This window comes from Equus asinus, chromosome 2 (assembly GCF_041296235.1).
Source record: "Equus asinus isolate D_3611 breed Donkey chromosome 2, EquAss-T2T_v2, whole genome shotgun sequence".
NCBI classification, from domain to species: domain Eukaryota; kingdom Metazoa; phylum Chordata; class Mammalia; order Perissodactyla; family Equidae; genus Equus; species Equus asinus.
The window spans coordinates 163,537,158-163,561,039 of NC_091791.1; the positions used below are offsets into that span (position 1 = coordinate 163,537,158).

Consider the following 23,882-nt stretch of genomic DNA (forward strand, 5'->3'; position numbering starts at 1 on the left):
GCTCAACAATATTTCACTGTATGTATTTACCACATTTTCTTTATCCATTCATCTGTTGATGGATATTTAGGTTGTTTCCATGTCTTGACTACTGTGAGTAATGATTCAAAGTACATGGGCGTTCATATATCTCTTCAGATCCTGATTTCAGTTCTTTTGAATATATACATGAAGTGGGACTACTGGATAATATGATAATTCTAATGTGTTTCTATACACTTGCAGTGAACTATCCAAAACAGAAATTCAGAAAATAGTCACAGCCATAATAACATAAAAAAGAATAAAATACTTAGAGTTAAATTTAAGTGAGGAAGTGAAACACTTGTACATTGAAAACTACAAATTATTGAGGAAAGAAATTAAATCAGACAGAAATAATTGGAAAGACATCCCATGATCATGAATTGGAAGATTTAATACTATGTCCATATTACCCAATTTGATCTGCAGATTGAATGCAACCCCTATCAAAATCCAATGGCATTTTTTACAGAAATAGAAAAAAAATCCTAAAATTCATATGAAACCACAAATGACCCTTATAGCCAAAGCAATACTAAGAAAGAAGAACAAAGCTGGAAACAACATATTTCTTGATTTCAAAATATTTTACAAATCTGCAGTAGTTAAAACAGTGTGGCACTGGCATAAATACAAACATATAGACCAGAGAAACAGACTACAGAGCCCAGTAATCAAGCCACACATATACATCAACTGATCTTTGACAAGGGTGTCAAGAACACACAATGGAGAAAGGATAGTCTCTTCAACAGATGGTGTTGAGAAAACTGGACATCCACATGCAAAAGAATGAAATTGGATTCGTATCCTTCACTGTATACAAAAATCAATTCAAAATGGATTTATCTCTATCTCTCTATTTCTAATATTACTTCATAGAACAGTTATAAATTACCAATTATAATATTTAAATATATATTATATAAAACATATAAATATACTATAAACATGTTTATAATATACACAAAATATGTGGCAATATAGAATATATTTATATAATATAAATTGTCTATTTATTTTGCATACTGCTTTTGTATTTCTCACCCACAGTGCTGCTGCCAGCACTACCATATAATGATTCACAGAATACCTTTACTGCCTTGTCTGTTGCTATGGACTCATATACAGTACTGCATATCGACATAGTTTTATAGGAAATGAACTGTGTCCATGGGCTTACACCCATATCATTCACTAGACTTATTCGTGCTCCATAACCCAGAAACAGCTCACTGATATAATGGTGGAATGGCCTGGTAAATGCTCAGTTTTTTCCCAACTGGGAGCTGAACACCTTGCAAATTTAAGATGCTGTTTATTTGATGCAGTACATATGTTAAACCAGTGGCCAATATATATTACCCTCTGTTCTATTGTAATAATGTGTGAATCCAAGGTAGAAAAAGTCATTTTAACAATAGGACCAAATCACTTACTAGGGAAATCACGCTTCTTATTCTCGTCACATTTGGTTTAGTAGGTTTAGAGTTCCTAAGGCCCCAGAGAAGAATGTTTCCAAAGGGAAGACACCTGAGACTGACCTGTGACCACTTTGGGCTCATGTCACTAAACCAGCAGACAGAAAAGGGCTTGCCTCTGACATTTGTGGGGACTCGGGCAAAGGTAAAAATTGGAGCCAATAATCCATATGTTGAAATATTTGAAAGTTATAAGTCAAGGTAAGAAAATCTTGAGTATAGTATATTCTGTTATTCTATGTTGATAAATATATGTTGTTTCCTCTTTTTCTCTAGTGTCTTGATAAATAAATGACAAGCTATAGGATATATTGGAGTATATGAGGAAGCCATTTGGGTTAAAACTAATTTGGCCTGACTTTGTTTTTCCAATAGGGTTTCATGTGGTCTGTTGAGCATGCATTGTATGTCTGCTTTGAATATTTACTATGTCCCAAAGGCAAGAATGATGCCCCTAAAGATAGGGATGTAACTTCCCCCATATTGGCATTTACTTTAGGTTAAACATCTCTCCCTAAACTAAGGATTAATTGCTGACCTGCTGTGTGCACCTTGTTACCACTCACATTGTGACCACTGACCTCCTGACCACGGACCTGCTATGCCAACTAAGCATCTTGTGACAATACTAAAAGGAACATTCATCTCGTATGTGATGTATGCTGTTTGTTCCAATATGGTATATAACCACTCTGAACACCCCATTCTGAACTTGGGTTATACAGGAAAATACTCTTGTTTCTTAGAAAGGCACAGTTAAGTGTTTGGGGATCATAGGGCACCAGTTTGGCAACTTACTCTCAAATGGTTTAGGCAAAAAATTTATTTGTGCTATATTCCCATTTTCTGTAACTTTGTGATTCTTTCAAAATGTAGCAAAGGTAGTCAGAAGACACAAATAAATCCACTAGACAATAGCAATTCTGAAATCCAACTGGAAGTATGGTACCAATTCCCCCTTTTCAAGGGTTTTAAGGATGGCATTGTATCTCCACAAAATTTAAATGTTGTAGCCCTAACCCCTAATGTGACTGTATTTGGAGATAGAGCCTATAAGGAGGAAATCAAGGTTAAATGAGGCCATTAGGGTAGGGCCCTAATCCAATAGGGTTGGTGTCCTTATAAGAAGAGGAAGACACACTGGAGATGTGCACACACAGAGAGGAGGCCATGTGAGCACACAGTGAGAAGGCCACCATCTGCAAGACAAGGAAAGAGTCCTCAGAAGAAATCAAACTCGCCAACACTTTGATTTTGGGCTTCTAGGCTCCAGAACTATGAGAAAATTAATTTCCATTGTTTAAGCCACCCAGTCTGTGGTGCTTGTTATGGCGGCCCCAGCTGACTAGTACACAGGGGAAAGGAATGTTCATTGATCTGGGCTCAGTTCTGCTCTCTAGGAATGATTCTTTATGGCTATGGGCTCTGTCTTCTAAGCTCCTGACTCCACCCTCTGAGTCATCTTTCCTTTCCCATTAGAAATGGCTTAAGTTTGCACCCAAGTAGCATTTTTAACCTGTTTCCTCCTCATAAAAGTTTGGGGGCACAGAGGCTTCCTTTAAATTTGAACCAACTCTGTTCATTTTAGGCCAAACTGGTGATGTTTCTGCCAATCAGTATCCTAACTTGCATTTGAGAGGTTGGTAAGACTTTGCACTCAACTTATTTTGTAACCCTGAAATTGACACAATTAAATTTGGGATCTAGTTTACAGCAAGATCAGCACCGTGGCTATCAGAAATAAGACATTCTTTTATGGCTGCCATAGAAGCTCTCTGTTTCTTTGACCATAACTTCAACTGAGAGTCTAAAGATCTGACCTTTTCATTTTCTTTCTGTTGATGCTCCAGTACATTGAAAGAAAGTCACCCTCTGCCACAGTTCTTGTAGTCATCATTACTACCATAACTGTCAAAGTCACCAGCCACCTGGATGACAAAGGCACTGAATTATAATCAACAAGAGACAACTTTTTTTTCACGGTTTTATGCCTTTTTAATTTTTATAGACAATTTATTAAAATATAATTCACATACTAAAAAATTCACCTTTTTGATGTGTGCAACTCAGTGGTTTTAGTATATTCACAGAGTTGTGCAACCATCATCACTAATTTTAGAACATTTTTGTTACCACAAAATGAAACTCTATACCTACTAGCAGTCACTCTCCACTCTCTTCTTCTCCTCGCCCCTGGAAACCACTCTATTTTCTGTCTTTTTTGACTGGCTTCTTTAATTTAGTATAATGTTTTCAAGATTCATCCATGTTGTAGCATATATCAGTACTTCATTCCTTTTTATTGTCAAATGATATTCTATTGTATGGACGTGTCACAAAACTTTGTTTATCCGTTCATCAGTTGCTGAACATTTGGGTTGTTTCCACTCTTAGGCTATTACGAGTAATACTACTATGAACACTCATGTTCAAGTTTTTGTGTGGACATACACTTTCAATTCTCTGGGATGTATACTTAGGAGGAGAATTTCTGGGCTATCTAACATTTTGAGAAACTGACAAACTGCTTTCCAAATTGGCTGTGGGATTTTACAATCCCACCAGCAACGTATGAGAGTCCAATTTCTCCACATCCTCATCAACACTTATTTTATTCTATTTTTTTTAACCAGCCTAGGGGGTGTGAATTGGTATCTCATTATGGTTTTGATCAACATTTCCCTAATGATCAATGAAAATGAGCATTTCTCATGTGCTTACTATTTGCATATCTCCATTGGAAAACAGTCTATTTAAACACTTTGACCATTTTTAAATTGGGTTATTTGTCTTTTTATTGTTTACTTGTAAAAGTTCTTTATATATTCTGGATATAAGTCCCTTATCAGATTTATTATTTGCAAAATTTTCTCCTTGTGGACTGTGTTTTCACTTTCTTGATAGTATCCTTTGAAGTATACAAATTTTTCATTTTGATTAAGGCCAATTTATCTATTTTTTCTTTTGTCTCATGCTTTTGGTGTTATAAGAAACAATTGCCTAATCCAAGGTCACGAAGATTTACATTTATGGATTTTTTTTCTAATAGTTTCATAGTATTAGCTTTTACATTTAGTTTTGATCTATTTTGAGTTAATTTTTGTATGTGCTGTGAGGTAGGGGTCTAACTTCATTCTTTTGTATGTAAATATCCATTTACCCCAGCAAAATTTATTGAAAAGAATTTAATTAATTATTATGTCATTAAAGACTATGCATTACTGGAATCTCACTTCCAATGGAAAAGTTGGTAAACGTTGTGTTCAAGCCACAAAACAACCAAACTACTGTATTTGAAGATCTGCTTTCTGGGAGGAGTATTGGTACCAATTTCTGTATCAGAAAGGTCAAGTCAACAGATATAAAATTCTTAGGTTATTTTATCATAAATAATTTAATGTAAAGAAGAGAAACTAAGGTAACAAACAACTACAATGTCAAACAAAGCCAAAAAAAGAGAACAAAGGAGATAGAAATTGCATGAGCCAGATACCACTCTTAGATCTGGGGAAACAAAGAGAAAAAATTGGCATCATTAAAAACATAAAAGCTTAGAGATCAGGCCCTGTGAAGCTGAAACTCAGACTTCTCAGGAGAAAGCACCAGCCACCAGGTGCTACCTTGCTGTCACTTCGGGAGCACACTGATGCTGTTTATGCAAGTGGGTTAGAAAACATCTATTTTACTAATATGGCAGAACTCTGCATCCTCCTAGAGTTTTCTTCCACCCTCTGGAGCTTCCAATAAACTAGCCACTTCTTGCTTATACAATTCAATTAGCATCATGTCATTGATATAGCGGGCTAGCATGATGCTCTGCAGAGGTCTTATTGGATTATACTGTCATAGAAGGTGGCAGGATTAACATAGCCTTGTTGCCTATTCCAAGGGAGTAGGAGTTCTTTCTGATTCTGTTTTATGAGAGGACGACAAAGACCACAATTGCCAGATCAATGCCTATATATCATGTAATTAGACTATGTTAAACTGCTCTTCAAAAATATAACAGCTGGCACAGAAAATGAATTTAGCCACAGTCCTGGCTATAGATCCTGAAGAACCCTGTAACTTGGTTCCTGCTTTGCTCAGCTGCGGTCTGGAAGCATATTTGCCCACCCAGGGACCTGGCAGGAGACATGCCTATCAGTGCTCCCAACGGCAGGCTGGCTGACCTCAGTCCAACCGCAGAGCTTAAATTAGCCCTATTACTTGGCTAGAGCCCTTCTCAGCTACAGTCGAGGAGCAGGCCTGCCTGCCCAGGGACCCAACAGGAGACATGCTCCTCTATACTCCCAAAGGCAGGCCTGCTGACATTGCTCCAGCTGCAGATACTGAAGTAGTCCTGTGGCCTGGCTCCAGCCCAACTCAGTCACAATGCACAGTCAGTCTTGCATGCCCAGGAATGCGATAGGAGACACACATGTCTGTGTCCCTGGAAGCAGGTCTGCAGACCTCAGACCATGTTGTGAATGCTGAACCAGCCCTGTGACTAAAGTCCAGATCCTCTCAGCTGTGGTTAGACGTCAATCCTACCTGCTTAGGGACCCACTAAGTGACTTGTCAGGAGCCCTCACAGAGACCCAGAAGAAGCCACATCTGTCCCTGCACCTGGTAACAGTTATGCCATCTTCAGACCCAACTGCAGACCCTGAAGTGAACATTTGTCCCAGTGCCAGCCCTATGGACCAAGGTCCTGAAGGCAGTCCCTCCCCCAGGGACCTGACAGGATCCACCCCAACCCAAGCCCTTGCTAATGGCCCCAACAATATCGGACCCCACTGCAGACCCGGCAGCAGCCACATGACCAAGCTCAAATTCTACACAACTGGGGTCCCACTAAACTACAGAACTGTGGAACTAATAAACTAATTCAGTAAATTTGCAGGATACTAAATCAGTATACGAAAATCAGTTGTGTTTCCATGCACTAACAATGAAATATCTGGGAAGGAAATTAAAAAAACAATGCCATTTATATTAGTATCAAAAAGAACAAAACATATAGGAATAAATTTAACCAAGCAGGTAAAAAATCTGTACCTTGAAAACTGTAAGACATTGATGAAAAACTTGCAAAAGGCACAAATAAATGAAAAGGAATGGACTGGAAGAATTAATATAGTTAAAATGTCTGTAATACCCAAAGTGATTTATAGATTCAATGCAATCTCTATAAAAATTCCAATGGCATTTTTCACAGAAATGGAAAAAAGCTGTCTTAAATTGTGTGGAACCACAAAAGACCCCAAATAACCAAAGCAATCTTGAATAAGAACAAAGCTAGAGGCATCATATTTTCTGATTTCAACCTACATTACAAAGGTATAGTAATCAAAACAGTATGGTTCTGACATAAAAGCAGACAACAGACCAAGGGAACAGAATAGAGATCCCAGAAATAAAGCCATGCATATAAGGTCAATTAATCTACACCAAGGGTGCCAAGAATACGTAATGGGGAAAAGATAGTCTTTTCAATGGTGTTGGGAAAACTGGGTATCCACATTCAAAAGAATGAACTGGACTCCTATCTTACACCATACCCAAAGTCAACTCCAAATAGATGAAAGATCTAAGACTTGAAACCATAAAACTCACAGAAGGTAACACAGGGAAAACCTCTTTGACATTAGTCTTGTCAATTAAGTTTTTGGATCTGACCCCAAAAGTACAGGCAACAAAAGTAAATTAAACAAGTGGGACTATACCAAACTATCAGTTTCTGCACAGTAAGAAAACAATTAGCAAAATGAAAAAGCAACTTACGAAATGGAGAAAGCATTTGCAAAGCATATGTCTGAGAAGAGATTAATATACAAAATATATAAGGAACTCATACAACTCAAGCGAAAAACAATATAACTCTATTTAGAAGTGGGATAAGAATCTTTGTAGACATATTTCCAAAGAAGATATCCAAATGACCAACAGATACATGAAAATGTGCTCAACATCACTAATCAGCAGGGAAATGCAAATCAAAACCCCAAGAGGTATCATTTCACAACTGTTAGGATAGCTATCATCAAAAAGACAAGAGATAAGTGTTGGCAAGGATACGAAGGGATTCCTGGTTCTTGTTGGTGGGAATGCAAACCAGTACAGACACTATGGAAAACAGTATGGAGCTTCCTCAAGAAATTAAAAATGGAACTACCATATGATCCATCAATTCCACTTCTGTGTATATACTCAAAGAAAATGAAATCATTATCTTGAAGAGATATCTGCACCCCCATGTTTATTACAGCTTTATTCACAATAGCTAAGATATGGAAACAACCAAAGTGTCCATCTACAGATGAATGGATAAAAAAGATGTGGTATACATACATAATGGAATATTATTCAGCCCTGAGAGAGAAGGAAATCCTGCCATTTGTGACAACATGGATGGACCTTGAGGGCATTATGCTAAGTGAAATGTCAGGCAGAGAAAGACAAATACTGTATTATATATCACCTGTACGAAGAATCTTAAAAAGCTGAACTCAGAGAAACAGAAAACAGATTGGTGGTTGCAAGGGCTATTGGGTAAGTGAAAGGAGGAAATATTTGTCAAAAGGCACAAACTTTCAGTTATAAGATATATAACTTTGGGAGAATCTAATGTATATCATGGTGATTATTGTCAACAATACTGCACTATATACTTAAAGCTGCTAAGAGAGTAGATTGAAAATGTTCTCACCACAAAAGAGAAATGGTAATTACCTGGGAGGTGATGGAGGCGTTAGCTAACGCTATGGTGGTAATCATTTCCCAACATATGAGTGTACAAAATGAGTACATTGTACACTTTAAACTCACACATTGTTATATGTCAATTACATCTCAATAAAGCTGGAAAAAATTTTTAAATAAAAAAGAGTACAATGAAGTATGGATGCTGTACAAAGAAGAAATGGAATAACAGGATGGGGTGCCAGAAAGGGGCCATCTCCCCAGTTTACGCTCCTCCAGCACACGGGCCTCCCTGCTCTTCTCCCGACATGCCAAACATACTTCTGTTTCCTGTTCCTAGAATTAGCTATTCCTTCTGGCCGATATCTCTCTCCATATCCTCTTGGTTTGTTTGCTCACTTTTTCAAGCCTCTGCTCAAATGTTAACGTCTTTGTTTGGCTTTCCTTAAAACTTTATTTAAAATTACAAGTCCTGCCCCATTTTCAATCCATACCACTCCCACACTTCATTAATCTCAAAAAAAAAAATTGCTTATTCACTTACTGATTTTGTTTCTTTTCTGTTGCTCCCTCCCCCCAATTGAATTGTTCCAAGTAGGCAGGAATTTTTTTCTGTTTTGTTTACCCTACCTATACCTCCAAGGTCTGTTAAGCACTTGACAAACATTTGTTGAATAACCCTATACAAGTCTTAGCACTTAAATTATATTTTTCTAATGGCTAACATACAATTGTGACTAAAAGTTCTCTAAACAATGAATTTGAGAATATTGGCAAGGAAGGAATTTTTTCTCTTTCTTCAAAATAGAAACAGGAATCTAATGGTGCATCTTCCTATTATAGCTATTACAACAAACTCTATTACTACTTGAATATTCCCCAAGAACCTTTTGCACTGCATCCTTAGCAGAAGCACAAGAGAAGATAACAGCCTAGCTCTGTAAGTGCACTGTTCCTCAGGGAATAGCAGGGCTTGGGAATTCATTGTAATAAAATTCAAAAACAACATCATCTGTTGAACAAATATTTTAAAAATACCAGGGAAGAGAGTCAAAAATCTCAAAAGTCCATGATGCAAGGAAATAAATACAGACAATACCTTCATCTAGGTTTTCACTTTGACCATAAATATGAGCTTTGAAGCTTGGGAGAAAAAATCTTTTGAAATTCACTCTTTGAAACTCATGCCAGATTACAAACTGCATTGTCCTGTTCTTCAGAAGTCCATCACATGATTCTCACTCTGTGGGATAATATTTTACCCCCCTTTTCTGACTTTTTCTCTGGGCTCATATCCAATGGGTGTGTTAAAATTTTGCAGTCCCTATTACAATTGCTGAGTTTTCTGCATAAAGAAATTTCCAGGCAAGTGCTTTCTTCTTGCTCTGAAAATGTAAATATCTGATTAGAATAAAATTGACAGAAAAGTTTGAAAATATTAATTTTTCTCTTGTTTCCCCAAGTAATGGAAAATACATTTATTTACTTTCATTCTCCCTTTAAAATATTAACAATTATTGTTTACAGAGAGTTCTGGGGATTTTGTGTGAAAATGTATAACTGATAAGATACTGGAGCTGGAGTTATCGATATTATGATGAATTTTGTTACTTGTTCAATAGAGAAAATATGACAAATCTCTGATTTTACTCTGATGTATCTCTCCAACTCATATATTGCTCTCAGTTTCACTAATTTAATGTCTTGGTTTATATGAAATAACTCTTCCTGAAAGGACAAAACCATTCAGCATCCGCATGCTTTCTGTTTCTTCCATTTATTGGATCTTCCTTGGATTGTAACTTTATCCAGTCAGTATTCCCAAGAAATACCGTAACAGGAGACCAAAGCAAGGTGAGTATTGATACTGATTTGATATGCTAGTGTTAGCATCAGTGAAATGACTAAGACAGCTTAGAGGAGGTATCAGGACACAAGCCAGAGTATAAAAGACAAAAATTAAATGAGTTTAAAAATTCAGTGAAATGAGTTATGAAGATAACCATTAAGACTTGTGTTGTAGCTAATTGAGCTTTTTCTTCACTAAAAGCAGCAAAATAATCTGTGAGCATCTCACAAGTTAGGGTATTTTTGAAACTTCCCCATGTCAATTGCCTCTTACATTAATATTATGCTGTTTCTCTCTTTGCTTCTATATATTTTCTACTCACCATATGTACTTAAGTACAATTTAAATGTTCTTAGATTAAAATCACTCTATTTTTCATCTCGAGTGACAGGCCAAGACTCCTTAGGTCCATAGCTTTCCTAGAATAGATGACATTTATTCTTTCTCTGATGCTGTATGACACCCTCAACTGAGAAAACCCAAGCAATTATTCAGGATAAAAATCCTAAATAATCTTTTTTTAAAAAAATAAATCTTACTATACAATCACAACAGATCAAGGGGGAATCTATGTCTCCCAGGGCAAAAAAAAAAAATTATAATTTGAGAAATTCTGGTACCATCATTGCTCCGTCATATGAGGTGATTGCTATGGGAAAAAACAGACTGAACTACCGGGTTGTGTTCAGACTTGAAACAATCCCTATAGCCTCATGAGCAATGAGAACATAGAAACAGCAATCCTTTCACTTTAGATGCCAAATGTGATAGCCAAGAGTAGGCTTCTAAAGAAACAAGATGTATAAAAGTTTGGATTCAATAACAACAACCTGGAGATAGAGGGGAGCAGGATTGAGTGAAGCAAGATATTCCATGTTTCAAGGTTGTCTCAATAGAAAATGCCAAGAATGGGCATAAAAACGTACCAGGGGTATGTGTGAAAAAGGGAAGAAAAACCAAACATAGAAAGTAGCTATGAAAGTAATATGGAAATTACACAAACACAAATCAAGAAATTTTTCCCTACTTCACAACTCTTTTTGCAGCAAAACTAGCCATGTCTGGTCACATTCAATAGTCCAGTCACTCAGAGCAGTTGCTCTCCTTAGAATCAGTTGCCCCAATGACATATCTAGTTCTCACATTCACAAGAGAGTATATCAAAATTTTCAACCAGAGAATTTTAGGTGCCAAAGTGTAGGACTCTTCCCCATGCTGTGGAGCTGAATTCAACAGGCTGACTAAGGAGGAAGCATTTCTTGTATACCAAACATGTGTTGCATATTGTCAGATAATATAGAATCTATGCTGGAATCAGAGAGGCCCTTTTAGTCATCACTTTTCTTCTTACCAAAATGCCATCATACTCTTAGGGAACAGGTTGTGATGATCATAGTTTTGTTGCTTTAACAGAAACCTTATTGTCTATTACTTTATCAAAAAAGTGGTAAAGAGGGGCTGGCCCCATGGCCGAGTGGTTAAGTTCGCGCACTCTGCTGCAGGTGGCCCAGTGTTTCGTCAGTTCGAATCCTGGGCGCGGACATGGCACTGCTCATTGAACCACGCTGAGGCAGCGTGCCACATGCCACAACTAGAAGGACCCACAACGAAGAATATACAACAATGTACTGGGGGACTTTGGTGAGAAAAAGGAAAAAATAAAATCTTTAAAAAAAGAAATTTTGTGTTTTCAGGAAGAACCAACACAGTCTATTAAAATGCAATAACCAATGTCATCTCCATGTCTTCCAGACTAATGAATGCATCTGGCAGAGAAACCACCAGCTCTGTCAGCCACTTTATCCTCATGGGCTTTCCCTCGAGCCCAGAAATGCAGCTTCTGTACTTTGGGCTCTTCTCAGGAGCCTATACCCTCACCCTGACGGGGAATGCAGCCATTGTCTGTGCTGTGTGGTGGGACTGGCACCTTCACAACCCCATGTACATCTTCTTGGGGAATTTCTCTCTCCTCGAAATATGTTATGTCACCACGACCATCCCTAAAATGTTGGCCAACTTCCTGTCCTCCAGCAAGTCCATCTCCTTCGTGAGTTGTTTTGCCCAGTTCTACTTCTTCTTCTCTTTTGGATGTGATGAAGGCTGCTTCCTTTCCATCATGGCCTTTGACAGGTACCTTGCCATCTGTCATCCTCTGCATTATCCACACATCATGACTAAACAGCTATACACTGGCCTTGTCATCTTTGGGTGGTCATGTGGGTTTATCCTCTTCCTAACCCCAGTTGTTCTCATTTCACAGTTGCCCTATTGTGGCCCAAATATCATCAACCATTTTATGTGTGATCCTGTCCCATTGATGATGCTGTCCTGTTCTGTAGACAACACCACGCAGTTCACTTACTCTACATTCAATGCTATTTTCATGATTGGCACCTTTCTCTTTATCCTTTGCTCCTATGCTCTGGTGATTCTGGCTGTGCTACGGATGCCCTCAGAGGCTGGCAAACACAAGGCTTTCTCCACTTGTGCTTCTCATCTGGCTGTGGTGATCCTTTTTTTTGGCTCTGTTATGGTGATGTATGTTAATCCTGGATCAGGACATTCAATGGAAATGCAGAAAATTGTAACCTTATTTTATTCTGTGATAACACCCCTCTGCAATCCTCTAATTTATAGCCTCAGGAACAAGGAGATGAAGGCTGCCCTAAGGAAAGTCTTTGGAACTGAAATACCTGTTCATAAAACATAAATCAGAAGTCATAGTGAGCCACATTCCATGACAACCTATCTTCATGAGATATGAGCAAGATAGTTTTCTAGAGAATTTAATAATTTTGGTTAGGGAACTGTTACAATAGCCCATTGTCATCTTAAATATCAGTCACTACATGATGGATTAGTCTTATTTAAGAAAAAAATTGTCTTAAGGAAATTTAACTCGTCATATATAACTGAGTTTCTAAAAGTAAATATAACCCTGCTTTATATTTCAGAAGTAGAGCAACATATAAGGATGCAACATAGATCATAAACTTGTTTTGGGATTAACACTGTAAATGAATTCTCCCCCACTGGTAGTTATTGACTGAAAGGAAGAATATCTGTATGAAATAAGTCCAACCTTGCAGGTGTGACCTTATCACTACCTCCAAAGAATAATACATATTTTTACTGTAAGGGTTTTAAAAAAACCAACTAATAACCTTAGCTGGATATTAAGTAGTAGATCAGAGAGAACCCAAAATAAGAATTGAGAACTCAGTGGCTGTCGTTTACCTCTAATAGGGTTAAGACAGATGCTAAATGTACAAGGCCAGGCATTAGTCAGGACCTAACTTCCTTTGCTGCAAGTCCAGTGTCAATTTACAGTTCTAGGATCTTATTTTGTTTCAGTATTTTTGCTACTCAACGTATTTAAGTATTATCCAAAATGTCTCTATAGATCTTCTCTTCTTTAAAATATGTAATCACAACTGTTGGTTTGATTATACATTTTATGTTAACCATCTATTTTTCAAGGAAAAATGTAATGAAAGGCAATAAGAAGATAAGATTCCATTTACAGAGTTACATTTACAGACTTCAGAAAGTCATCTCTTCCACAAAGTTAAGTGCTACTCTAATTGGACTTCCTTTAGGAAAGAACCAAGGATTTGAAGTTGTTTGGACTTGGAGGGCCAGAATTTTCGGGGGGGTGCCATAATAGAAGAAAAGTTTTCTCTGTTCTATTTCATTGAAGTAAAGTGAATTGAATGGCTGAACAATTGCCTGGACAAATTATTTACATAAGCTGAGATCCTTAATTAAGAACTTCATCCAGAATATCTTTAATACAGGTGTAAGATGTTGCTTTCCTGATTATTTTAATTATGATTTCCCTCTGAATGCTTATGGTTCATTCATTCTATAGTCATCAGTCTTTCTTAGCAGATTGGGAAAAGAGATGAAAATATATGGTGATTAATAAAACGTACTGTTGATTGTTTCTCAAGGTGTGTGGTTTATACGTTTGCAACCAACTTTGAGGTAATAATTAACTAGGCTCTTTACGTCTCAGACTTTCCATATCCCAGGACGACTTTCACCTCACATTTCAGGTTGCTGCCACTTAATGGAATGAAATCCAACTTATTTAGTAACTTTTGCTGAATTAGGATTTTATAAATTAAGAATACAGTGATAAAATTTGAGCTTCGAATTTAATTTATTTTAAGAAGTGAAGTATTTATAAGGATGCAAACAAAAGTCTATCTTACTCAACAGATGATTTCTTGTCTTCATAATTTCCTTCACACACTCCCCTCAACTACCATCAAAAGCTACATTCTTTTCAAACCATATAACAAATTCTTACCTCCTCAGATACGGAGGACAGTCTTGAAGCCTACTTCATTTATTTCGATAATATACACTACTATTTCAGCATTTACTAGCTGCTAGTCACTGAGATAAATCATTTACGTAAACTATCTCCAAATTTTCTAACATTTTTCTAGAAATAATCCATGTGAAGTTAATAGAAAAGTAAAAAATAGTCTGCTCAAATAAAAAATAAATGCCCTATATTTAAATAAAGCAAGTAGTAGGTTATACCAAATTAAGCCAATTCTTGAACACTTCGAGAATATGATAAGCATTATGAATCTCCAAAATAGAGATATTAAGATAGAGCTTTATCTAATTTTGACAGGATAACTTCCTTTTCCCTCAAATTCCCTCATGCAACTATTACTCCACTGAATATGCTTTGAGAACAGTCACTTGATTTATTATATACAAAAATGCTCTGGAACAGGTTATTATCAATGCCATGTTAATAAATTAAAAAAGCAACAGTTTTAGGGAGATTCTGCAGTTTCCCTAATGTCACACAACTAGTAAATGATAATAGAACCAGAAGGTTATGGTAGGAGATGCCTTTGCTGAGCTTGTATTTTCAGCTGCAGCTGTATTGAACAGTTCCATCTGAATTCAAACTCATATTGACACTGCCCCAGTTGAAAAGTACCACATATCTTTCAAATTTCTGCCCCAGAGGTTCTCAGAAGTCACGAGAGCCCCCACAGCCTATGTGTAAGTGCAGCCCTGAAGAGTTACGGGCTCAGTACAGATGGATGAATGCATCAATCATTTATATTTCTGGGAGACATTTGCTATGTGTTTCAGAGTCCCTGGAATCCAGTGTCCTTCTTCAGTGGCTTTTCCTCCTCCTTCTCTTAGTTTCCCTGCTCCTTCTTGCTTTCTAAGATCACTTCTCATATATAACATCTGCACACAAGTCCCTGTCTCGGTCTCCGCTGTCAAAAGGGCCCATATGAACACCATTGGTAATATAAAGCCTTCTAAATCAACCCCTCCCCATGAGATCCTGGGAAGATGGCAGCAAAGACCCCAGTGTAATGAATAAGTCAGGTGGTGATAACACCTAGGATAGAAGAGGATATACTTGCTAAGACTTTCACCTGTGATAAATTGGAAGGAGGCACAGGTGGAAGGGAAAGCACTAGCTATGTAATAGCTCTAGCACTTGAATGGGACGGAGACAATGGTAATTATAAGAGCTGTGGAGTTGGGTGACTTTTTTTTTACTTGACATATTTAAGAAAAAATGACAAACTGAAGTCAACCAATTATCAAGACAGGGCACATCTCTAAAATAAAGGACAAGTTGTTCTATTTTGCAACTCCTGCTACTAAGAAAGAGGCAGAGGACTTGGTGAGACACTTGATATTTTGGAGGCAGATGAAACCAAATTTGCTGAATACTGCTCTGATAAGTTTGCCAGTGATTGACTTGGAAGATTGCTGATTTTGAGAGAGGCCCAGAGCAAAGCAAAACCTCTACAATAGGTTCAGGCTGCTGTTCATTTTGCCCTCTTGGTCAAGCAATATAGAGAAGAATATGATGTGATAAGCATTATTAGACTTTTAGATCATATCTCTAGAGTCCTAAAAAGGTAGGATATTTATTGCATAGAACTACTCATTGTTTGCAAAGGAGATCCTGATTTCCATTGAGGGAAAAATGCTGAGCATCTTAGCATGGGAAATCAAGTGGCTATGCAAACAGAGCTTCCCACCTTGAAATAGGTATTGTTACATCCACCAAGTCATAAATTCAGTCAAGAACAGCAACAATTCGTGGTGCTTTGGAAATCTTATATTAATGGATGTCTCCAGGCAGGTTGAGAAGACACATCACCTACCCCTGCTGTACCTATACCTTTTCCTTAGTTTACACCTGGCCTCGTCAGGGGTTCCCAACAACCAGTAAATGAAGAAGAAGCTCAGTCCTAATTCATGGATGAGTTGACTCAATAATTCACGTGAGCCAGCAATAGATGACTTCTACATTCAGCCTAACTCAGAGGCTAACTCTAAATCATTACAGTGAGGATAAGTTCTTCTAGTGTGCAGAAATGAAAGCAGTAAACTTAGTTGTCCAGTTGCATTATGGGGAAAAAAGTGTAAGATGAGGATATACATGGGCTCTTGGGCTGTAACCAATGGCTCTTCTGTCTAGCCAGGGATCTGGAAGAAGCAAGATTGGGAAATCAGAGATGAAAGGAGGCATGTGGATGAAACTATGGAAGTGGGCGCAAAATGCGAGAATCTTGGTGTTTCATATCGATACCCACCACAGTGGATGAACTTGAAATTCAAGTGAATAGAATGATTTATACCACATGCCAGGCAGCTTCTGTCATCTGTCATCCCACTGTTTACATAGTATGTTCACAAATGGAGGAGCCATAATAGTACAATTGAGGCTGTGTATGAGACCCAGAACATGGGCCTCTTACCAAGGTTGATTTAGTTGTTGTAACTAATGAAAGACTGAAGTTGAGTCATCAGTAGGGTACTATTCATTGAGAAGAACAGCCAGCCACTTGGTGGCAAATTGATTACATCGACACCTTTCCTCTATGAAGAAGTAATGTTTTATCCTTTCTGAAATTGCCACTTATTCTGGAGACACGTTGTCCTTGCCTTTTAGTAATTGTATACATTTTCTACTCACCAATAGAAGAATTGTTCAATTCTACATCTTATGTGTTATAAATATATAATCTCAAGGTGTGGATATGTTCCTAAGCATAAAGCATTAAGAGAAGACTGATAAATATAACTACACCAAAAAAACTTTTGCCTTAAAAAGTTACTGTACATACATTGAAAGGCAAACGCCAAACATGTTAGAGGCAAATATTCACAAAATATAAAGAATTATTGTAAACCAAGAAAAATCTACTATCATGAATAGTAAAGTGGGTTATGTTCATAAATGAGAAGAAAAGGGAACAAAAAGAAAAAAAACTCAAAAGAATAAAATACTCTTTTTACTTCAATCTCAATACTAATGAAATAAATATACAGTAAAATAATAAGATGTTAATTTTAAATATCCATAAGGTAATTTTTAGAAAGAATTATAATAGCCTGTGTGTGTATGTTTCAAATGGGAGGAAAATGGGCGTTCTTACAAACAACTGGTTAGAATATAAGTTAGGACAACACTTTTGGAGAGCAATCTAGCAATACGGCAAACAAAATCCTTAAAATTATATATATTTTAATCAGCTATTGCACTTAGAGCAATTCTTTGTAAGGGAAGATCATCACAGAATTGTTTGTAATAGAAAAAATTGCAAACAATCTAAATGTCCAACAGAGAGATTGCTTGAACAAATTATGCTATAGCTATAAAATAGAATATTATGTTCCTATTAGTGATTAGGTAGACTTATATTTATTAACATGGCAAAAGATTCATTCAAGTTTGCATATTTTAAAAAGTATATTCCAAAGTAACATATATGGTATGATCCAGCTTTTTAATGTAAATATGAATAGAAAGATAAACAACAAATGTTAATGTTATACTATTTTTTAGGACTTTTTTGTTTTCTATAATGATATATAGTCTAATTAGCATAATTTAAAATATATTTGTAAATGAATCAACATTTTGGGAGAACCTAAGAAGGGACGAAATCACAAAACAGTGCTCTAAAGACAGTGTGAATGTAGATGGAACAGTGGAGAGAGTGAGGGAAGTTATGGGTATAATTGAAGCATTTTCAGTATAAATCAGGGTCACCCTGAACCACTGCCAGATGCCTGCCTCCAAGCCTATTACAATTCTATTTCTGCCCAATTTCTTCTGAGTTAGGGATTTACCACTCAGACCTGAAATCAACAGTCATTTCAAAGATGCATATGAGACTCTCAAAATCCCAGAAAATTCTCCAAATTAAATTAAATTCACTTTCATTTGGAAATTCATTATTTAATGTCCAGGGCATGTTTGGAGAGAACAGAGAAGGCAGCATGGTGAAATTAAGCACTACCTATACCAAGCCCAAAAGTTTAGATATCGTTGATCTAAAGTCAGTTATGAAATGACGAGTGTGTATATCTGTCCACTTCTCTCTCTTCCACTCAAACTCCAGAGGGGACATAGCAACCCTTAGAGCCTTCACATATGGGCTGGGAAAGGCTGTGCAAAGAGAGGGACCTGGCTGGCCTGGGTCGTACTGCCTAAAGCAGAGCCTGGCCCAGCACAGCCCTTGGAGCTTAGCTACCATACCTTCCACGACATGCTGCCTGACAAAAAGAGGGCCTGGGAAGGTCAGATTTATCCCAGGTGCACCACTTTCTGCCAATGGCTTTCAGGTCCAATGCTAATTTCTTCCCAGAATTTAAATCCAGAAACCTAATAGGAACCTGGTTTCCCCTGGGTACTCCTAACTTAAGCAATGACTTCCAGGCCTAAAATACATCTTCTCTTCAGCAGTAAAATGAACTGTTTGGTTTAAGCTTGGCATTGTCCTCAAATATACAAACTGGCATGGTTCAAGCACACCCAGAGCTATCCACTGACAGGTTGAATGGGGCAAGAAAGGAAATGAGCTCATTGGTGATATCACAGAGCCTCAGTTGCCATGATACCAATTCTAGGAAGAAAACACAGAAAATGGGAATTAGATAATGAAAAGAAAAGAGAAAAATGTAATAATAATGAAGAGTAAGAGAAAAACATATGGATTCAAACTTACATTTAAGAAATTTATCTGAAACTGAAGCATCTAGAAAAATTCTTTTTTTTTTTTTTTTCAGAATGGCTGTCTTTCTTGGGGCAAGGGACATGTCAGAGAGGACTGGTCTCTGAGGTACTTCTGAAATTAAAAAGGGAAAGAACTGATTTGGAAAGTTACATACTAGTTGCATACCAACATAAGTATTATTAATAACAAAATATTTTTCAAAGATTATACCAAAGAGATTAGACAGCCATCATCAAGTTGATGAAGAATCAATAGAAGTTTTTCATAATCAAGTCACTGAGGGAGGAGGTTAAAAAGAAGTCTCCAACTGAAATATGAAAGCATTAGTGGGTCTAAGACTTCCAGATACATCAGTGGTGCTTCCAAAATGGAAAATTAGAGCATCCTTAGCATTAGGAAAAGAAACAGAATGTAGAGGAAGCAGTGAAAGGATCTGGTTAGTGCTACTCAGAAGTGTTTGCCCCCAAGTCACTTGCAGCAGGAACTGGTGGATATTGAACAGAGTGAGTGGACTGCTTCCAGTCTTGCTGCCTTTGTCAGCTCGGCTTAGAGACATTCTGGCTGGCTCCTGCCACCTCATACCTCTGTGTTTAAGTGAATAAAGCTGAGAGAAGAGAGAAGGAGCCTAACACATGTAATAGAAAGTCTGACAGAAGAAGGTAACATCTGGAGCTGCTCTGACTCCCACCTTCCCATGGACCACGCCCAAGAGTTCAAGTGTACCTCACTGTCAGTGAAAGCCTACCGTGCATATACTTAAGCAGCAAAGAATAGAAAGGATCTAAAGTTTTGCCCTTGCACAATATTTTCGTTGGAACTTTTGCCAAAGTAGTTCATTACCCTGGAAGCTCCTGTGGGCAATGATCGTTTTGAACAAATTTTTGTTCACAGTGGGCACTCACTTTTCAATGAAATTTGTTGCACCAAGATAAATAGGAAGTCTAGCTATAGAGGACAACTTCTGAACAATCTTATCAAGTATAGTGTTTGAAGTAAAAATATTTAAGAGGAAAAGAAGACAAACTAATGATGTTAATAGGAGTTTCTCAGAGTGACCAAAAGGCATAACAATGACCAGGAAAGAATAACAGGTAGAAGCCATAAGCAGATTAGATATAGCTTTGAAACCCCAGGTTTTCTTACACTCCTGAAGTCTGAAAGCCATTGCACAGTCCAGTGGGCATCAGTCCTTGCAGCCAGGAGTCTGCAGGGGGAGTAGAGATGAATTTTTAATACCTATATACCAAGTGATAAAGATGAGCAGGGAGGTTATTTTTAGTGGATGATTAGGAAGATACTCAGGATTTGGGGCTTTCTTAAAGTGAATTTTAAATGTCACTTGAAGAAGCATATAGGAGGGCATGGTTGTCCCAGGAGCCTTGAAGCAATTGATGACGTCCAAAATAAGCCTGGTTTTTAAAAGGCAGAACCAGTCTGGATTTGTTGCTCACCTGGCAACTAGAGGTGCCATGTGAGCAACAAACCAGAGGGCCATTACCAGATGATGGATTCAGGGACACTCTTCATCTTTAAGCTCAACTGAAAGCAAAATGCACCTGGGGAGTGAGTGATGCACTGTGATTTTCCCTGCTTCTCCTGAGGGGTGGCCTCCAGGGACAATATGTGCCAAGAAAGGGATGCAAAATAAAAGGAAGGGAGAGTTTCCTGGCACTCTACTCCTTTGTGTATAAGGCTATAGAGGATCCTTTGTGAGACCCAAACTGGGGCAGAGGGTCACCAGGCATCCAAAACCCTGCACATCCAGGATCCCTAAAAGGGCACAGGTGGGAGCCCCTCCACTTCCTGCTGCAATGTCACTGTGTGTAACACTGCTACCAAAAGAGGGCTGTGAATTTTCTTTTGTATTTTTATCAATAAATGTATTTTATATTATAGATGAATTAGTATATAAAATAATATATAACTTTTGTACAAAGCCTTCATTCTTTCTTGCAGGGACTCTCAAATGTCTATCCAGGATATACGTGTTTAATAATCCCATATGAAAATCTGAGCTCACACTTCTCTTTTGCATTATCTTTCAGATAAAAAGATGATAGAAGTCTGTGGGCTTATGTCACTGCAGAGGAAATAAAACATTTGTAAGTGACAGGTATCTACTCTCATTAAACAGAATTAAGATGTAAGAATTCCTGTATTTTCCATAAAAGGAAAAATCAACATTTAATCCCAAGTAGAATCCACAAGGACCCAAGTCAGGGAGAGAAGGAGCGTTGGTTCTCGGCGTGTTAAACTTAGAGCACTGAGGCAGGAACAGAGAGGTTCTCAAAGCCCAAGAAGTCTGCTCCTGAATTGGTAAAGGAAGGACATTCAGAACACTTCCAAACTGTATTTCAGATAAGAATTTGAAGGAAAATCTGCCGTTTCGTTTTCTTTATGGATATTTTCTTTCTCTTTCTTCAAATTTTAATGAGCATTTGTTCATCCCAGAGCCACCCTCAAAACAGCAAAGGCTTCTTCTCAAGGGCTCCCTACTCTCACTTTAATCCTGAAGTGAGTTTACAGTGATTCTAGCCAAGAGTGAAAGAGATATTTCTCACCCAAAGACAACAACCCTGAAATACATCTTCCTTCCACCCTTTTCTTTCCTGTTCATGTTTCTTTGCCCTATTTACATGCAGTCTTACCCAGCATGGCCAATTCAGCCATGTAAGAAAATTGTGGTCACACTGAAGAGCATGGGGCACTTACTACACACACTTCAGTTAAATCTCAAATATGGAAAATTGAGGTTGTCTAGTGATGCGGAGTCGGTGAGCCAAGGAGTCGAAAGAAAGATTTCTTGGACTCTCAAGATCTGGCCATAGTGCTCTTTTATTTAGAAAATAGTGTGGAATAGCATGGGGACAGGACTCATGGGCAATCACAGCTGCTGCGTGGGGACAGGACCCACGGGCAGTCAGAGATGCTGCTGGCATGGGGAGCTGCTGCTGCTGCCGCTTCTGCTGCCACTTCTGCTGCAAACATGGATGGAGAGTAAGGCTAAATTTAGGGCATAGGTATGTGAGTTATCTCTTTACAAGGCAAAAGAAAGAATATGGAAAAAGAGTTGTTAACATGATATCCATGCCAGTAGGGTTCTGGTTATTGGGTGGTCCTATAACTTTTAGATAAGAATCAAACCAGATTGAGTGAATGGCAGAAGCCACCACTTAAATATTATCCTCAGCCAAAGACAAAGGAGGATGTTGGGTGGGGGGGCAGTTACATGAGGTTGCCAGACAGTAAACAACTTAAGTTCTTGCCTTTGGCATTGATTAAGAGTTTCTAGAGATAAGGCCATCCCCCTTCTTCCTGGCACAGAGAGGGAGGCTTCTTTACAGATGGAGGTTTCCCTTACAAATGTAAATGTTTCCCAACAAAGGGCAAGCAAACTCCAGTCCTTGGAGCCTGCTTCTCATCTGCAGTTTTAAAATTAACCGGCCTAAAATCCTCATCATCTAGTTCTAGTTTAAAGCATCATATCATCCCTTCTGAGTGCTGAATTTCTAGTTCAAAGCCTCCTCCATTGAGCCCATAACCTTGGATTTATAGTCTACAGTTTCTCATTTCAACTCACCAGTCTGTATGCCATGTTTGGTCTCTGAAGAAACACAAAACTCTTTTCCTATTTGGTCTCCCTTTGGTATTTGATGGAAACCGCTAGCCTGGAAGATACCTGCCTCACCATCTTAGGTGATGTACCTGCAGTGAACTATCCAAGGAGACTAGGAGAAACATGTAAACAATCTTTTCCTGTGATATGTGGCCTCAGTTCCCAACACAGATTTCCTGAAGCTAATCCTTCATATGCACAACCAGAAATTTGATATAAGCAAGTTGCGTGTGAACAAAGTGAATCAGATGCGATAAAGACACACAGCTAATATATTACACACATTGCTGACAGCTGTGCAGGAAAAAAGGATTTTAGAATTAACACACTTAGAGGGACAATCATTCAGTGCTACATTCAGAAACGTGGAAGCGTTTGATTTTCTTTTTTTCTTTTAAATTTATTGCAAGGAACTGAGACAAAGTTTGGGATACATTGTAGTTTTTTTAAAACTATTTGACTGAGGTCATATTGGCTTATAAAATTGTGTAATTTCAGGTACACATTATTATATATCAATTTCTGTATAGACTACATCATGTTCACAACCAGCAGTCTAGTTTTAATCCCTCACCGTACACATGTGCCCCTTTACCCTTTTCACTCTCTCATCCATCCCCTCCCCTTCTGGTAACCACTAATCTGTTCTCCGTATCCATGTATTTGTTTATCTTCCACATACGAGTGAAACCACATGGTGTTTTGTTTTCTTTTTCTAAAGGCTCTAAAACTGGAGAGGAAGAGGAGTAGAATTTAATGAGGTAATGAAAGTTAGGCGACTGTCATAATGAATGTTTAATACATGACAGTGGTTGTTATGCTTCTTATTTGAGAAGTCAGATGTTTTTTAAAGGAAGTGTCTAGAAGTGGTGCCAAGAATAAGGACACAGTCCAGGTCAAAGGGGAATGCAGGCTATCAGGTAGTGATTTCCAGCTTTGGTCAATAGTCTTGTTAAAGTCCTTGTTTATTATAAATAGGAATAGGTTCAAAGGAGGGAAAGCTGTAATACATATACAGTATATTTTTGAAGCCATCTGAGCCTAAAGAAAAGTGGTGATAGAGAGGCTTATGAGAAAATGATAGAGAGGCTTATGAGAAAATGTCTGAAAGGAATGTCCAAATACCTAAGTTTTCGACTTGTTTCCTCCACCAAAAGCCAAGACAAACTTGGGTTAGTTTAACCTCTCTGGTCTCAGTT

General features: G+C 37.8%; 1 protein-coding gene across 1 annotated transcript; it reads left to right on the forward strand.

Moving 5' to 3' along the window:
* Positions 1-11,779: 11,779 nt before the first annotated feature.
* Positions 11,780-12,748, forward strand: LOC106833335 (olfactory receptor 11H12-like). Its single transcript, XM_014844534.3, has one exon. The coding sequence runs from the start codon at positions 11,780-11,782 to the stop codon at positions 12,746-12,748; it is 969 nt and encodes a 322-aa protein (XP_014700020.3).
* The last annotated feature ends 11,134 nt before the right edge of the window (positions 12,749-23,882 follow it).